Below are 18118 nucleotides of genomic sequence, written 5' to 3'. Positions count from 1 at the left end.
AACATCAAATCAACTGGGAGACCAGTAAACGCCCAGTGTTTCATTTGATGCATGAAATAAGTGTCAGTGGTGCTCCCCTTAACCAAATATAGGTTACCGCAGCACTCAGGCTCTCTCTCCCGCTCTCTCTCTCTCTCCGGATTGTACCATCGCAGGGATGGTATTTTTACCCGTGCGATGAAAGCTCGAGATGAATACTTCATCCCTGACCCAGATAATGGCGATATATCAGGCTCGGAAAGCGGAGCTCTGTCGTGTTGCAGCCCGCTCCTCCGCTGTGCGCTCCCGGTGCGGCGGGAGCTGTTAGTGGCGCGCCTCGCCTCGCCTCCCATCTCCCTCCGCCTGGAATCCGACCCCATCCCTGTCTCCGTGTCGCTTCTCAGAGAGAGGAGCGGAGGGGAAAGGAGAAGCGCCGCGCACCGAGAGAGGGGCGATGGAAACGGGGGAAAGGTGAGTAGCTCGAGGAGGAGGGAGGAGGGGGGAGGGGGTGAGGGGGGATTAATGGTAAAGGTAGTCGGTGTTCCCGAGAGGCGAGCCACTCGCGCGCTTTAAGGCGACTCCTAGGCTCAGTCGAAAAGTAAATGCTCGTACTTATACTCGCAGTATGTCGTTACTCGTTACATTTGGCTACACGGTGCCCAGGAAGTTTCGAGAAAGTTGCCGTTTTCTTCGACTGTGAACTTCGGCAACCCGGTGAGACGAACGCACAGTTAAGCTAGCGGTGCAATGCGGTTACTGCAGGCTAATTAAAAAAACTACTCTAGAAGAAGGTGACGTTTTAGGTTACTGCTAGCTGTGGTTTTAATTGACGGTAAATCATTCTTGTATAGCCTACATTAGCTCACACCACACCAATGGTGAGCCTCCGTGAGGCACTTCAGTGGGGGGTGCAACTGAAAAGTTGCTCCTGTAACTGTTTTTGTGTGACGCTGGTGTAGTTATAGCCGCTTACAAGCCTCCATTAGAAATACTCAGATAAACAACATGCAGCACGTGCAACACGCAGGTGAGGTGGGGATAACATCGAGCCAATGACAAAGTAAAGTGCTGAAGCTGATGCATCATGTAATGTGCACTCAGTTGTCCGTTTATTAGGTACACCTAGCTATAACTAGTACAGTCTGATCAACAGGCCAGCAAAAAAAAGAAATCCTGCATTCCAGAAGGTTCTGTTGTTGTTCTGTTGTTACTGTATTAGAGAGGTGTCGAGTATTTCGTCTATTCTTATAAAGGGCGGACAAAATACTAGAAACACCTCTCAGTAGAGCATCTAATTCAACCGTACCACAAATGTCAGCGTTTTTAATCGTAAAGCACTAAATAGTATGATTTTTAATTTGTGAAGATTTTTGTTGCGTTGTATTGCATTGTTTTTTAGATGTAGGCTACTTCATACATTGACAACTTGAGTTGAATTCCCCGTTTGAATGTTATTGGATTGTTTACATCATTTGTCGTCTTGGCCGATCGTTTTTTGTCGTTTTGCTTCGTTAGCTGCTGTAAAAAGGCTCCAGACTATTATTTTGTGACGTCCCTTTCAAAAATCACTTCAACCACGCTGCAGTCAGTGTAAACCATCAAACATTCTGAAAGTTATCCTTTCTTAATTGTTGTAGTGAGTCATACATATACATTTACAAATAACACACAATTCAGATTCTTATTTCAGGGGTGGACAAAATATGAGAAACACCTCTCAGTAGAGCATTAAATTCAAGGGCACCACACATCTCAGCGTTTTCACAGTCAAACACTGGATATTATAACCTTCAGTCAGCGATGATCTTTGTTGCAGCATATCCCCCGTAATGTGACAACTCGAGTTGAAGTCCCCGTTTGAATATTATTGGATTGTTTACATCATTTTTCATCGCTCAAAAGGTTTTTCGACTCCTTCCCCAGCCCATGAAATGATGATTGATGATGATGGATCTATTGTTGAGGGCCTCATGACAATGACAAAGACCACCCAGGCCTTATCTGAAAGGTCACTTACTCAATATGCACCACACTTGTCTGTCTTCAGTCTGGCTGCAGCGCCGGATCGTACAGAAGGAAGAGTGGCATTTCTTTGTCCTCCTCTCTCCCCCGAGGGAGACTGTCACTCTCCTCTGCCGTCACACTTCGCTCCAAAGTTGGAAACTCAACTTAACTGCATAACAATTGAAGGAAGACCTTTGTAATCGAGTGGTCCCCTTCAGAAACTCCATGGGGTGGGGGGCTACTTATACATGCAGTGAAGATAAATAAATGATACTTGAAGAAAATGTATCAACAAAACAACCCAATTAAGCGCTCATTCTACCACCCGTTACACTGAATTATGCTCGCACGTGTAACACTTCAAAGATTCTCTGAATATTTATCGGTTACTTTGTTGAAATCGGCATGAACCACTCTTCACATGGGCATGAATTAGATCCGCAGCACTTATTTAAAGCAAGTTGACACGTGCCACTCCTGTTATTGCCTTCCTCCAAAGCAGCGGTGACGAACTCAATGAGCAAATGCCAGGAGCTGAGCTTTCACTAAGACACCATGAGGACTACGGCATGCCTAATTAATCAGAACACACGAGGCCGACTTGCCTCCGAACCGTGTGACCGGTTGCTGACAAACAATGCAGCATTTAAAACAGTCTGGCTCACTCTGCATGAAGCAAACTTTGTGTTTGTTGTTGAAATGGAACATTGTATCGCAGTGTGTGTGATGTAACGTTCTGTGGTGTGGAGTTTATAGTGTCACCATCTTCACAGGTGACTGAATCGCAGCGCTGAGAATTCACCGAGGGTTTCACGCCTGGGACTCCGACCTGCAGGTACAGTGTCATTGGTTTTCCTTCAGCTGAAGAGCCTCACCCCATCCCCCCACTCCCACTCCTCATTTTTACTTCCTTCCTTTTTCTTGTTTCAACGAGAATTGATTACTTCCTTCCACATAAACACCATACCAGTGGATGGCCGTGCACAGCCCGTCACGTTAAATGGATGCGGTGGGATGACGGCCTCCGCCTGATGCTTTCTCTCACGAGACAGACAGGATGCAGCTCCTTCCCTGTCAAAGTTAGGAGGAAGTTAAAAAGTGATATAACGTATTATGTCTGTCAGCCAGTGCTGCTGGGATGACGGGCCATCTCTCTCTGACAACCTGAGTGACATTTTCCAAATTTTCAATTGGCAGCAGTGCTCCAGAGTCACCGTTTGATTGACGGCTGCCGGAGCAGACTTTATATGAAAAGTGTGCACTTATTATTGGTATGAGGCGTGGAAGTCGGACACAGCTTGTGTTGCACTATAAGCCTACATTCAAGTTGCTCTCCAAAAACTAGATTTTACCAGATTACATTTGAACACATCATGAGGCCATTATACAACAGAGCCTGAACGCATTGTAGTGTAAACCAAACTAGCTCCTCCTCCTTCAAGAGTTGTTGTTCGCGATGTAACGTTATCAGAGATCGGCGACTAGAAAGCATGAATGCCGATCTCCAGACCGCATCTGTTTTCTGATTATCGGTCAGTAACGATCGTCAGTAAAACTTTATTTCACACTGTGACGGTTAAACTGCGTAAGAATGATCATTTATGAAAGGATCATTATTGTTATCTGCTAAGATGCTGATATGATTCTATAGAGGGTTATCTAGATCTTGCTACTGACGGACAGCAATGCTACACACTTCACCAATCAGCCGATCCTCGTCCATGGCGACGCGACAGAGGTTCAGCTCTAAACGGCTCATCGCTGGCAGACGGCTGGGACACGGTGTCGTGAACATATAGTGACAGCAGTTTTAACGTGTTATTTTGTGTACAAGTAACTTTTGAAATTGCCAAGTGTCTTAGAAATAAATAGGCAATTGTATTTTTTCTTTTATGTAACAGGCGGTCTTTTTATGTTCTGTATAACTTGGAACTTGTTTTTGATGCTGCTGAGAATTGAGAGATACAAATAACTTTCAGTTAACAAGTGTTTACTTGTGCAAGTTTAGCATGAACACATGACTTTTCAAATGCAAGAACTCCAATAATCTAACACAGCCTTTACTCTGCTTCCATACCATAATTCACCACAAATACAATGTAGTATAGTTGTTGAAGCAGGGACTACTTTTCCTGTTTATACAGTAACAGAGAGCTAGAGGCGAATGGCCGGAGATCGTGTGCAGCTTAAACAATTCACTTATGAATTCCAGGTTACTCAGCAGGTCTGAAAATAATCCTGGCAAGATCAGCTAATCCCAGCACAGCGCTCCTGCTCTGCTTTTACCCGACAAATGGCACGCCGAAGCGGTAGCTGCAGGAACACAGCCGTCTACAGGAACATGATGCTGGTGTTTTTGCTGAACTCCACAGTGTGCAGCAGCCTGGTTACTGTGTATCCGCAGAGCAGGTAGATAAAAGCCCGCCTGCAGAACGCACTGTCCGGGCCTCCTGCCGTCTTATGATCCACTCTCAGAGGAGGTAAACACACTCTTTGTGCTTTTTCTACAGATGCCTTTACCCATAAAACCCACCTCCTACGCCCCCCCGACCTAACTCTCTTATAGAAGTGATGCAGAGAAAAAAAAATCCCTCCCTTTGCACAAACGCTCTCACTCTAAAAGTCAACCGTTCAAATCTTAAAAGGGTAACGCACACACACACACACACACACACACACACACACACACACACACACACACACACACACATGCGCGCACATAAAAGCCCGGTGCAGTGAAATAACCGTTAGGGAGTTCATTCCAATTCTGCTGACAGCAGATAGGCCTCACCGTTCTCTTTCTCTATCACACAGTAATTACTTATAAGGCCACAGGGATTATGATGTCCCCGACTCCCCACTGTAATAGAGCCGGTGCTCCATATAGCCCCGTTAACTGAGCCTTTATCACCCCCACCCCGTCCCTCATTAAGCTGTCCCTCCCTCTCATTGTTCCCCCTCCGTGTAATATCCTCCATCCATTAACTTGGCCCACTCCTCCTCCCATCTCTCCGTTTCCTCACACTTCCTCCCCCTTTGCTCTTTTCTCCACTCGAGCCTTCGCGGCGCTGCCACGCTGGATCAGCTCACTCTTAATTTGACTCCTACACAGCAGTCAGAACCACTATGCCCTGAATATACGAGTGTGTGTGTGTGTGTGTGTGTGTGTGTTTCTGTGCTTCAGGGACACAACACAGTACAGTGGAAGCTGAATGTACATTGTCCTTATGTGACTGAGCATGTTCCTCGGTGCAGGCGGTTTGTTCCATGCATACAAGCCCCGTTTAGCTTTCCGCTCTCATGTTTGCTTTTTTCTCGTTCTATTGCCGTCTTTATCTCCTTGGCTCCTGGCGCAGCAGCAGCATGCCTGCAGCATGCAGCAGCAGCAAGCCTCAAATCAGAGATAAAATCAGCACTCGGTCCGGTGAGCGGCGATCGCCATGTGTGAATTTCCAAAGATATGTAGCACGGTAAATATCTCGACCTGTCTGCAAGTCCAAATCCTGTCATTTGAGAATTGTTCTGACCGCCGATGACTTAAAGCCAATGAGGTTGGGGCGGGAAATATATTTAATGCAAATATATTTAAGTGGCCGAAACGCTGAACAATGTAAGTTACAATATCCTTCAATGTAATTATTAGCCACTGCTGGCAGGTTCTTATTATATTACTATATGACCGGTTTGTTAGCATTTCTAAGCGTGTAAGATATGATGTCGTAGATAAAGTGTAGCCATCGACCGCACGTCTTCTAAATCAGACTTGGCTTGGCGTGATCCCGGTCCTTCATACGGACCCTGCAGGTGTCTAAATGAGACGACTAAACATCATCCCCAGAACATCATTCGACCTTCACCTCAGTGGTGCTGACGTGAAGTCTTGTGGCCGTGGTGTAGTTCGTTTGTATCATAAGAGGGGTGTTCATTGGTGAGGATTATCTTGCTGAACAGACAGTACAAGTATCATAAATGTTTGTTTGCCATTGAGCTTATTTTCTGCTGTAATCCAAATGAGAAATCCCATTGTCCTTTTGTTGAGGGAACCAGCACAATGGCAACTTCCAGGTTGTCCTTATAAAGGACACCGTGCCTTCAGCACTCTATTCTCTCCTCTTCAGCGCGACGGCACACTTGACTCGCTACGGTGACAAGTGTGCCACTTTTACAGCATCTGTCAGCCGACCAGAGACACATGCGCGCGCAAATACAAAGACACACGGAGACACGGATCCGCAGGCAAGGACGGCCGCAGCCAACACACCGAGTTTTGTTTGCCTTTTAAATGCAGATAAGAGAAACGCCAACTGCTCCACGACGGCCTCAGCCAACAATCAGCCACAACTTATTTAGACTCGGCTCTCTCATTACTGGACCCCGGACCCCGCGCTGCCAGATTTAGCCTGCTAATTCACTTCATCAGCACCAATACAGACGCGGCAACAGCTGGGCTGGAGCGTTTAGCCATTTCAATCTGGTGTAAAATATGTAAATGGGGGCATTCATGGCGAGCTGGCCGGCAGCAGAGCTGAAAGAAGCTCCAATGACAGCAGTGGGTCGTTTTACTGCAACATTATCATGCTGCATTGTCCCTCCTTACCACAGAGTCTCTGTCGGCTGGTGGTGAGTTATTGCAGATAGCGCACGCTGTGTTTAGTGTATGTGTCCACGGTGGAGATAAGATGAGCAGAGAGGGCAGCCGGTGGCTCCGTTTGCTCCCAGGAGGCTGAGGGATGCCGTCTCCACAGCTCGGACTCGGAGGACTGTCTTTTCGGTTCAGCGACTCTTTCGAGGCCCCGCAAACCCTCAGACTTTAGCTTTGTGTTGCGCTCCGTCAACGTTCTCCTAACGTCTGGGCCACTAAATTGGTCGGAGCCAAGCCGGGCGGACAGGTAACCCGGAGCTCGATCTGATCCTGGAGCCGACCGGCGGCACGATGTCTGTCGGCCGAGAGGAGCTCTCGGGGATCGAGGTGTTACAGCCAAGAGGCCGTGTAAGTGTCAGCTACAGCACTGCGTTGGTCTGAAGCAGAGCAGAGAAAATGAGCTCTGCTGTCCTGTGAATCCTCTCCTCCAGTCTTTGACAAGTACTCCTCTACTTTGGCTCCATCTCTAGCACTCAACTTTGCCGAAGCGTTTCTGCTCACTTACCAGGCGTCACCTGTCACTGAAGCTGTGGAGGCAGTATTTGCATTTTCCTTCGATAAAGTTTAGGTTTTTTACTTTCACCAGTTCAATGTCTGTTCATCCATGGTAGCTCTCACTGCCAATCTGTCTTTCTGTTAATCCGTGAAGAGGACCCGTTCCCGATGTAGATATGAAGGACTAAGCTAACGAAAAATACAATTCTCAGCCTCAGGTGTTTATTGCACAATGAAAACATAGTTATGACCATTATCATCCATTTCTGCCAATAGATCCCCCTAAATCCTACACACTGGATCCTTAAATTAGAACAAGTAGAACATGGCACTTTTGCCTTTGGTTTCACACAGGACACGAACAGCGGCCTCCTGGGTGAAAGTCCTGAGTTTAGGACGATGATACGAAACGTATTTGTTTAACGTCAAAAACAAACGTAATCCGGGAAAAAACACATTTCCCTCGAAGCGTAATCGACAATGCAGTTTTGTTGCTTGGGACCGTTTCCTTTCGGAGACCAGGCTGGTATAGTTGCCGGCTTTATCAAGCTGCCAAAAGTGATGGCTTTATGTAATTCGAACACAAGCGTCTGTTGCTGTTTGTTCCTCACGGCTTCATTCAGACATAAACAAACGCTGACAGAAAGAAGATGGCGCTCCCGTGATGTTTGACCTCGTGAGAGGGAGCAGAAACAGAGAACAGAGGTGTGGAAATGGTGAAAAGTAATGAAATGGATGTTTTCTGTTCCCCCACAGGCTCCGTCAGGGATCAAAGTGAAACATTTCTACTTTGAAGCCTTAATTCTTGACAATTCATCACCATAATTTTCTCAGTGATATTTAACATGACCAATGATACGTGTTCTATCGGAAAGGTTACTGGTCAGAGGGACTCTTACATTTGAGCAGTGTCTGTATGGGTGTCAGCATTGTTAAAACCAGGCCAGTGTGGAAACTGTCTGATAAACCTCAGGTACCTTCTTCAGCACACACACACACACACACACACACACACACATCCAGATAAGTGCACACACCCACACACTCAACACATTTCAGCAACTTGGGCGGCGCACTGAGGTCAGCTCCAGACTGCAGCACGGCTGCGTTATTGGAATACTGCAGACTAATTAAACACAAGTCAATAAACGATCCCTCGGTGAACTGTCTGCGCCCACAGAGGAGTACAGAGAGGGTCAGTGTGTGAGCAGAATGAAGCGCACCTCTAAATAATGGAAATAGGTCGCCGCACGAGGAATAGCTCCGAGCTTTTTCCCAAATCACAGCCCGACCTGTGAGACAGACTTGAAAGGAGGATTAAAGGGGACTCCAGAGAAAAAAAAGTTGTTTTTGAAAAATTCAACAGCAGGTTAAGTAAAGAGTGCTACTTTATTCATAGCTAAGCATGTGGTGGCCAAAGCAGCAGCCGCGGTGACGATGGTCCTCTTCATCATATCAAACCTCCATGATGAACACCATGATGACCGTGAGAACAGTTTTTTACAGATTGTTTCGTGAAAACAAGCTGAAACAAACAGATCGGGCACAGAAGCAGTGCACTTTCAGTATGATATAAGGTTGGGCCAATGTAAAAACTGGTGTACCGTATCTTAACGACTAGGAGTCGCACTTGACCCGGCATCACTAAAATTAGCTAGTCCATCTTAAAAGTCAGCCCACCTTAAGTTAGCCCGGGCCGAAGTTGTCGCTAACTTCAAGGCTAACCCCCTTCACTTTCATCAGCAGGTTGCTGATGAAGGCTTCTTTTTAATTTGCCTTAACGTGTCGTGGTTGCATAAAATCAAACAGCTTTAGCTCATACACCGGACCGATGAAACCGGAAACGCTCTAGCATCCAACTCTTATCGCAAACACAAGTCTTTCCTCTTTCTCTACGTTAAATATTTTGTATCTAATCTTTTATAAAGTTGAGGTCTCCTAACAGACAGATTGCAAAAGAAGATCCTGTTTTTCATCCTGTCTTTCAAACACCCTCCACACAGGCTGTGTTGTATCTTTGCCGACATCAACAGTTGCTTCTTATTACCGTGACTTATTTACCAGGGACTGTGCTTCCTCACAGCTCGAGGTCATCGACATCGCTCTGTGTTTACACCGCGAGCACACGGTGTTTCTCCGATCCCCGTGTAAGACTGTCTTTCCATCTCGTCGCTGCGCGTGATCACGCCAGATTTGGGGGTTTTCATGCACAACTATCTGCATTGGTTGCTGTGGTAACGACCTAGATGTGTGTACGTTCGCTAACGGGTGGTGTGATTCTCCGACACGGAGCGGAAAAAAACCCAACAAGCTGCCGTCTTGATGGAAATGTGTCCTCTCAGTCTACTTCCACAGCAACAGAGACGTGATGCACTCGTGTTCTGAGCCGTCATCAAAGGCGCCCGAAGCCACATCTCTTAATATGTGTCATTCAGATCATCCATCAATTCATTCATGCTTCACAAGTAGATGCTCCTTCCTCAGCTGATTGGCTACCAGCTGACTGTTGACATTATTACCTGATGTGTCTCACTGGTACTGGTGACATAACTTGAGGCAGTTTATCAGACCTCACACTGTAAGGAGCCACGTAACAAAACGCTCTACAGAACTATTTCAGCCGTGGCCGGAGGCATTGTGTCTTTAGGATGTGCGTCTGTCTAGTCTTGAAGGAATTTCTTCAAATTTTGGCACAAACATCCACAAAACGGAAGAATTACTAATATGTCGAATACGATGAAATGATGGAGTGATGTCATTTAGGACAGACAGGGCTGTAAACTAAGGCACACAACTGCGAGGCTCATGAGTATCACACATGCAGTAATATTGATGTATCGTTTGATGTATCAATACTAGTGCTATTATCGATACTTTGATCGGTTCTTTTTGATTATATCGTGAGAGGAAATCGATATTTAAATAAGAAAAGAATCCACATTGCTGTATTTTTCTTGTATGGAAACAAATAGTTTTTCTTGAGCAGCAATACAAAACGTTAAACAATCTTTAATACTTCTGCAGCTGAACAATTAGCTCAGCGATCAGCTTTAATTTAAGGTCTGTTCTCCTTATGAAAGGAGTTCTGCTCCTTTATGTTCTGCTTGTTGGCCAGATGTTTTCAGAGATTGCTGCTGTTTCCTCCCTCACTCGTCAAGGTTTTATAGCATTTGACACAGATGCTGAGAGTTCTCAGCATCTACTGGAGTAAAATGTAGCCATGATGTGTGTCTAACGCCGTAGTCGGTGTGTGTGTGTGTGTTTCAGAGTAAAGCACGACTCCGCCCCTCGTGCAAAGACACAGACAGGTTTGAGGTTTGAGATGCTGCTTTTTGCCAGATCTCCCTCCGTAACTTCTAAAGTACCGATAGCAGAACCGTAAACTCCGGATCTTATCAATCATTTGATTTTACTACTTTGGAACCGGTTCCCGATTAGAACCGGGTTTCAGGAGGCATCCCTATGCAGTAGTACTCCCCAACACCTGTGAACGGATTGTGATGTGTAAAATCCAGCTAATGCATCACAAAACTAGACTGGTTCTGATTGGCTCCCATTGCTGAACGGTGGTCAGGCCAGCCAGGCCAGTTTATACGAGTTTTACCTTTTAATTATCAATTAGAGTTAATTCAATTAAATATGAACGAAAGAACATTTATTTGTGAAATGTTATTTCACGATACATCTGAACACAACATCCTGTGTATTGTGTGATTACTGCGAGTCTCTCCCGAGGAAGAGCAATGCCGGGTCTCTTCCCTCCAGGTGGGATTAATAAGGGATTAACTATAAAGCCGGATCCACTTTAGTCATCTCAAATATTCCAATTTGTCCTATCAAACGTTATTAATGGCTGGATTTGTGCTTCGGCTTCAGGTTAGCTATGCTTCTTTGCATATAGATGCGTCTGAAGTCCGGGAGCAGAGCGACCGACTCCCACAATGCAACCTGTGAAGCCACAAACGATGCCTATTGTCTTTAAAACTCAGATGGAAGGCTGATAAGACGCTAATCAATGATAATGGCACCCAATTAACACGCACTTCATTAGGCTTCGCTTAACGAGTGAAGCTTTTGCGCGGCTGTACGTGTAGAGGCGGGTCCCTGCGCGGGAGGCCGCCGGGGGGGAGCCACCGCGCCACCTAATTAAAAGTTTCAAGTCGGAGGCACGCTGATTGTAAATGACTTCGGATGACGCTGGCGGGCTCGTTGTTGATCTCAAGCTGCTCAAGCAGTTAATTAAAAAAATAAAATAAAAAAACAAATCTGTTACAGATTGCAATTAATGCACCCTGAGCGCCGGCCTCGTTAGCGCGCGGCCGCCTCGGTCAGCCCGTCGGAGAGAGCGGGAAAAAAACGCTCTCCATTTGTTATTCATCTTTTTTCATGAGCCTGTTATTAACAGCTAAACCAGACGATAAGCAATCATGTGCACAAGAGATGAAAAAAGAAATAACAAAAGATGCGCCTCTTGGGAAAAGTCTAACTGTTGCTATGGCAACCTGCAATGAAAGGGGGGGGGAAGGATTTAATTTTGAAGGGCGGTCGTCTCTTTATATTCACCCTCCGTCCTTTATTCCTCCGTCCGTGAGGCGATCAAAGGTGTGACAGGTAGATAAAGTGTGGCGGCAAAAAGTGGAGGGAGATGGACAGAGGGGGGGGGGAGGGGGGGTGTAGAGAGAGATGTCGAGCCACGAAGGATAAACTGCTGAGAGGCTGTGTTCAAAGCTCGGTCCTGTAACAGCACTTGTGTTTTCACTTAAATCCCGCTCCTCGTGACCTCCTCAACACAAAGCGTTCAAGGGTGAAGCAGTCAGAATTGGGTTTGCAGTGCATTGTGGGTTTATTCTGGACGCTTCCTCCCACGTCGGTGACAGACTCCCCCGTCCGCTCGGCGGGTAAGCGTACGTAGGCGGGAGAAGTGGGTTACGCGCAGGAAACAGAAAGCTCCTGAGGGATGACACGGGGGAAGAACAACAACAACAAAAAGACAAGAACAACGGGCGCCCGACATCACAACGACAAGGATGGAAAGTTAGAAGAACCGAGCGTCAGCTCGGTTCCGCTGCTGCTGCTCGTCTGAGCGGAGCGGGGAAGAGGAGGATGTAGTGTTCAAGCGGAAGGTGGGTAAAGTGGAACTTCTTGTCAGTGATACTACGGGAGCAACTTCAGGGGTTAAGTGTCTTGCTCAAGGACACATCGACATGCGACTAGTGGAGCCGGGGATCGAACCGTCGATCCTCTGATTGAAGGACGACCCTGCTCTCCACTTAGCAACGGTCGCCCCCACATTACAGAATGTTCACCCAGCAATTAGCATTATTCTTTAAAGAAGAAGACGTAGGAGCTCCCAGGCTGAATGTTCTAATGAGACACATGATTAAAGGGTAACTTACCTGCTCACTATTTTCTGATGTGTTTTGTGCCTAAGTGACTTAATTGGGACGATAATATTGGTTCAGCATTGAGCGCGAACAGCCTGCGACGTAATCGCTCAGGGCGACTCCTCACCGCCAATGAACGGCCACTACTGCTGGTTTCTGTCACTGACAGGCTCAGATCGTCATTCTAAGTGTCTGACAACATTGTGGGAAGCGACGTGTTTACCGGGAGACAACGTCGGAAACGACAGTGAAAATTAAATAGAGTGGCGTTATTTCAAAGATTTTCAAAATAAGGGCTGAATATTGAGCTGATTTCTTTGGTCTTTGACCGATTAATCACCGTTAATGTTTTTTTCTTATTTTACTAGCCCCTATACAAATGGTTTTATCTATTAGGCGGTTACCAAACAACAACAAAGACCAAGTCAATTGTCACGGTTAATCTTTACTTTGAGTACTTTGAGCCAGTTTGGCCCACATCCTCTAACGCCACCCAGGATTCCAGGATGTTTCCAGGATAAGTCAAACGCTCGCTTGTGCCTCAGCTCACAACTTTTATCGCCGCCGTTTTCTCGCAAAGTGCCTGATCGCTAGTGAGTGCATGCAGCTGTCAACAGATGTGAGAAGGGAGCGAGATGGCTCACTCCTCGGGAGAATCAATGTGTTTTATTCTCTTTCACAACTTGCTGGAGTCGCTTGATGTACTAGCCCAATGTGGCATTCTACTTGCCCCAGGCAATCCTTATTGCTGAGCCCTGAGATGTTTAAGGTAATTGTACTATATCATATTACAAACTCGTGTAGGCTAGAAATGTCCTCAAAACTATACTTTAGTACTTAAGTAAATGTACTAAACACTTTAAATCCTCCTCATCTTTGCTTTAGATGCTACTGACTGTCAGCATCCTGTCGGCTACAGTACATGTCCACTCTGCACACATTGGTCTGCCGGAGCTCTTAAAAAATGTGTTCACTGTCTCATGCTCTGCATATTGCACCGCTTAATCCACTTTGCCTTATCTGCCACTCTGCCGTATCTCCTCCAGGGCCCTGCGTGAGGCGGAGCACCCTCCCCAGGAGAAGAGAGCTCAGCTCGGCCTTTAACTGATCCGACCCTCCGACTGCTCACCTCCGCTTCACCTTCTCAATAAAGAACCTCCTCCTCATCCCGGGGGGGAGGAGGCCCGACTCCAGTCTCCCTGCTCTCCTACACCTCCATCCTCTCGGCTCCCGCCGATCAATCCGCCCTTCCCCGACTCTGGCCTCCCCCTTCACCCCTCCCTGACTCCCCACGGGCGCCAAGTGCATGGCGGTAACTTCAGCCCACGAGTTCCACTGGCAGAGCCTGGCGCGACTCCCCAGCGGCCGCGTCTACCACACTCTGTCTGAAGTGGGGGGGCAGATGTACATGCTGGGGGGCTGCGACGCTGCTGGGAGGCCCTGCCCGGCCCTGGAGCTCTACTCCCCCGAGGTACCAAACGAACGCACCATGGACACTGTATCTGACGTGGCTTTCTTTCCTGGCTCGGAATAGACAGTACATGACAAAGTGCTATTAATTAAGATGTCAGAGCAAATATGATTTAGTAAAATATGACTTAAATAAAAAAAAGGTCTGTTTTTATAGTCATAAAGACGGCACCAAAAAAAAATCTGAATTACCGGTACTAAAAGACAATGGGAAATAAAGTTGGAAAATAGAAATAATAAATATAATTTTCCTGGCAAATCAACAGAAAAGTACTGTCTGTACAGTAGCTGCATTTCAATTTCCACTGTGCAAATTGACCATGATTTATTTAAACTCAAGTTACCTTAAATCCCCCCTGAAGACACAAATACATTGATTTAAATTGTAACTAAACTAGCTCCGTATATGAGGCAAATCCCAGCACTGAGGGTGGTGCATCAAATAAATAAAGAATAAAACCCAGGAGAAGTTCAACCTGTCACGCATTGAAAACTGCTTTTGCCTGAAAGCAGCCGCTCGTCTCCGTGTTTGCAGGGCGACCGCTGGATGAGCCTGCCCCCCATGCCCACCCCACGCGCCGGGGCGGCCGTGGCGGTGCTGGGAAAGCAAATCCTGGTGGTGGGAGGGGTGGGGGAGGACCAGAGGCCCCTGAAGGTGGTGGAGATGTACAACACGGAGGAAGGCAGGTGGAGGAAGAGAAGCGCCCTGCGGGAGGCCTTGATGGGTTTATCCATCACCGTGAAAGGTACGGAACGAGATCACGACGAGCAGGACAACGAGTGACTCCGAGGTGTACAAGTTGTGTCCTGTATGTGTTATTTAACTTTTATGTCGTTGAAACTCAAACAGGAAGTTTGAACACCCTGCATGTACAGCACCTCAAACTACTTTTAGTTGACTTTAATCGTAATCAAGTCTTGTGTACAGTCAATTTTCGGGCCGTGACGTCCACATTTATCCTCACATTTTCGGGTTCAGTTCACTCTGCAGACACAAACAGAGAGCCTTTGATGAGTTCGAGCTCAGTCCACCGGTGCATCCGTCAGCGTCTGCTGGAACACAGATAAATGCTGTGTACACACACACTTATTGGCGGCCTCCTCCATCTTCCGGACCAATCTTCCGATCCTCTGCACCTCTGCTCGCAGTTTACTCCCCAGACGCCGAAAACGAGACAAATCGTCTGCCAAAATGATCGATGGGGCCAAATTAAAACAAATATGGTATTTTTGAATGCATCGTCGGTCACCAATTGGATATTGGCATTTGTGGAATCCTTATTTTCCAGATATTAGATAATGAGCTCCAGGTAATGAGCTTTTCTATTCCCCGAAATGAATACAGCGTGTTTGAGAAACTTTTTGTAAATATGTATCAAATATGTAGCAAATATGTATCATTTCTAAAGAAGAATAAAGAGAAACATAATAACCTGCAGACTGTTTCCCTGCAGCTCTTTTCCCCTTCACTCGTCAATGCTGCATTCTCGCTCGTGTCGACACTCTCACCCACTTCCATTCTTGCTGTAGAGGTGGCATGCCGAGGTGCCAGACATGGCCTCTCGCGTTTTATTATTCTGCTGCTGTCCTCCCAGTCCTCCCAGTGTCTGCCACAGTCTCTTGCTCCGTCACAAACTTCTCAGCCAACTCTGCAGCTTTGCAGATTTTTAGCACATAAAATAAAGTCCCAACGAGGTGTCTCCATCTGCTGCGATTGGTCTTTGGCAAGCTGGTTATTGTTGAGCAGGTTGTTGTTGTTTGACTCATTTTAGCAGCCAGACTGTATACAGAGACGGACGACGTGACGGTGAAGCCAAAACATCTCGATCGCCCCCCGGAGGCTGGCTCCGCCCCCTCCACGTTAGCGGATGGGACATGGGCCAAACTAAAAAATCGAAGTACACGTCAAATAAGTTGTTCCCAAAGATGGGTTCTGTCCTTTTAGGTAGTTGTTATCACGTTGATGTGTGTTCAAGTTTTAAGTAATTATTTGATGCTGTAAAAAGCACATCATGATTGACAGCTGCTCTGAGAGAAGTGGTCACGTAGCCGGAGGCTCAGGAACAATAAATAAATGTCACAAGTCTGTAAAAGTCAGGCAGCAACCTGCGGTTCTGAAAAGTGAAGCCAATGCTGAAGAGCCTCAAACTTGAATTCTTTCTAATGGCCATCAGGGGGCGACTCCTCCGGTTGCAAAAATAAGTCCGAATGTATAGAAGTCTATGAGAAAATGACTCTACTTCTCTCTTGATTTATTATCTCAGTAAACATTGTAAACATGAGTTTATGGTCTCAGTCTCTAGTTTCAAGTCTTCTTCAATACAGCATGATGTTCATTTAGTACATTATGGTCCATTTAGAGTCAAATAGACCATAAAGCAGAGTATGCTTTAGGGCGGGGCTACCTTGTGATTGACAGGTTGCTACCAGAGCCGTAAACAGTACCATGGCGTCTCAGTCCGCAGTCCAAATATGGTCATTTCTGTTAATTGGTTGCAAAAAAACCCGGTGTGAGGATAGCCAAAATGACGAACTCAAGGCTTCAAATCGCAGTCCACAAACAAATTGACGACTACGTCCACTTTCTACATACAGTCTATGGTAACAGTACATGAGCCAATTTAATCATGAATGTATTTATAAAGATATATGGGTAGTAGTTGTGTCTTTCTAGCCAAACAGCTAACGTGGTGCTAACCTACCACCTCGGTGGCTCTCATGCTAACATGCTGTGACTTTGCTGGGCTCGAGGTTGGCTCAGGCATGTTTATGGGCGGGGCATTGATATCTTGTCTCCACCCCCTGTTCAAATGACGTCATAAGCGCAACGTGTACAGTGGGAGGAGGCAGAGTATGCAGTCAATAATACAATCAATGCATTCGATGAACATTGTGGCCTGCTAATCCGATACATTGTCGCTCTGCCTGTGTGTGTGTGTGTGTGTGTGTGTGTAGATGGCCGGGCTCTGGCTGTAGGGGGAATGGGTGCGGACCTGCTCCCTCGTAGCATCCTGCAGCAGTATGACCTTCGAAAGGACGTGTGGGCACTACTTCCTCCCATGCCGACCCCTCGCTACGACGCCAACACGCATCTGCTGGGCAACAAGCTCTACGTAGCAGGTACAAGCACACAAGCGAGGGGGTGTTTTTTACTCCAATAGCTTCACTGTATGTGTCAAACAACAGAAATGTATTCTCCAAATTTCAATATGCACCCTCGAAGCATCTATAGAATTCTAATTTGTTTTCTTTTCATACAATCCTTCAGCCGGTCGGCAGTGTAAGCGACCCGTGAAGGCCTTCGAGGTGTACGACACAGAGACGCGCTCTTGGACTACGCTACCCATCATGCCTTGTAAACGATCGTACGGGGGCGTAATATGGGATGCGACCGGGAGGCTGTGTCTGCTCGGAGGACTGCGGCAGGGAGGAGGACACCAGAGCTCCAAGTTCACCAAGAACGTCAACATGTTTGACACCAGCCAAGGTACGAAACACCTTTTCATATTTGGACTTTCATTTATTGTCATTTGAGTTACGTATTTTGGTTGAAACTCCTCCCCTGTTGAGCCACACTTCATGAACTAAAACACACAACACATGCTACGTGACAAACCGTTGTTCAAATCCTCTGAATTTCCGGCGGATTCCAAATATGTCAGAATTAATTACACAGAAATAAGCATCAAACAATCCAGCTGGAACTGCAGATGCAACACACGGCTTCTTGACTTACTTCACTTGAGCGGGATGTGACTGCGGTGAAAAGTTGGAATGAGGACAAAATATCAAGAGGGGTTGAGGGCTTTTGAATACTGCTTTATATGCAGCTCTGTATCCCAAACTCAAAACGATTATTTGACTTGTTGGAAAGGTGTAGTTTGTATAAACTTGAGGTTTTAAAAGAATAGTTCTACACTTGAGAGATATTCATATTTGCTTTCTTTCAGATGGGGAAAATGATGGATTTCAGTTGGCCATTATGCTTGTGTACAACAAAACATCATCTTAGTTAGTTTAGCATTAGAGTGGAGGCTGGGAGAAAATATCCCGATCAGCAACTCTTTATTAACGGTCTGATTTGCTCAATGTTTCCTGCTTGTAGAAAGTGTGCATATACAGAAATGTAAAAATGACAATTTGT

General features: G+C 46.3%; 1 protein-coding gene across 1 annotated transcript in view; it reads left to right on the top strand.

The window, feature by feature from the left end:
- The first annotated feature begins 270 nt into the window (after nucleotides 1-270).
- klhdc8a (kelch domain containing 8A) overlaps nucleotides 271-18118 on the top strand; it is a 30279-nt gene continuing 12431 nt past the window's right edge. Inside the window, exons 1-6 of the mRNA XM_079266297.1 lie at nucleotides 271-450; nucleotides 2757-2818; nucleotides 13551-13975; nucleotides 14510-14720; nucleotides 16930-17094; nucleotides 17243-17461. Of these exons, the coding sequence (XP_079122423.1) occupies nucleotides 13811-13975; nucleotides 14510-14720; nucleotides 16930-17094; nucleotides 17243-17461 (760 nt within the window). The 5' untranslated portion in view covers nucleotides 271-450; nucleotides 2757-2818; nucleotides 13551-13810. The remainder of the gene's footprint in view (nucleotides 451-2756; nucleotides 2819-13550; nucleotides 13976-14509; nucleotides 14721-16929; nucleotides 17095-17242; nucleotides 17462-18118) is intronic.

Source organism: Melanostigma gelatinosum (genome assembly GCF_949748355.1).
Source record: "Melanostigma gelatinosum genome assembly, chromosome: 3".
In the NCBI taxonomy this organism is placed as follows: domain Eukaryota; kingdom Metazoa; phylum Chordata; class Actinopteri; order Perciformes; family Zoarcidae; genus Melanostigma; species Melanostigma gelatinosum.
Note: the sequence above shows the minus strand (reverse complement) of the source record. Positions and strands in the feature narration are given on the sequence as shown.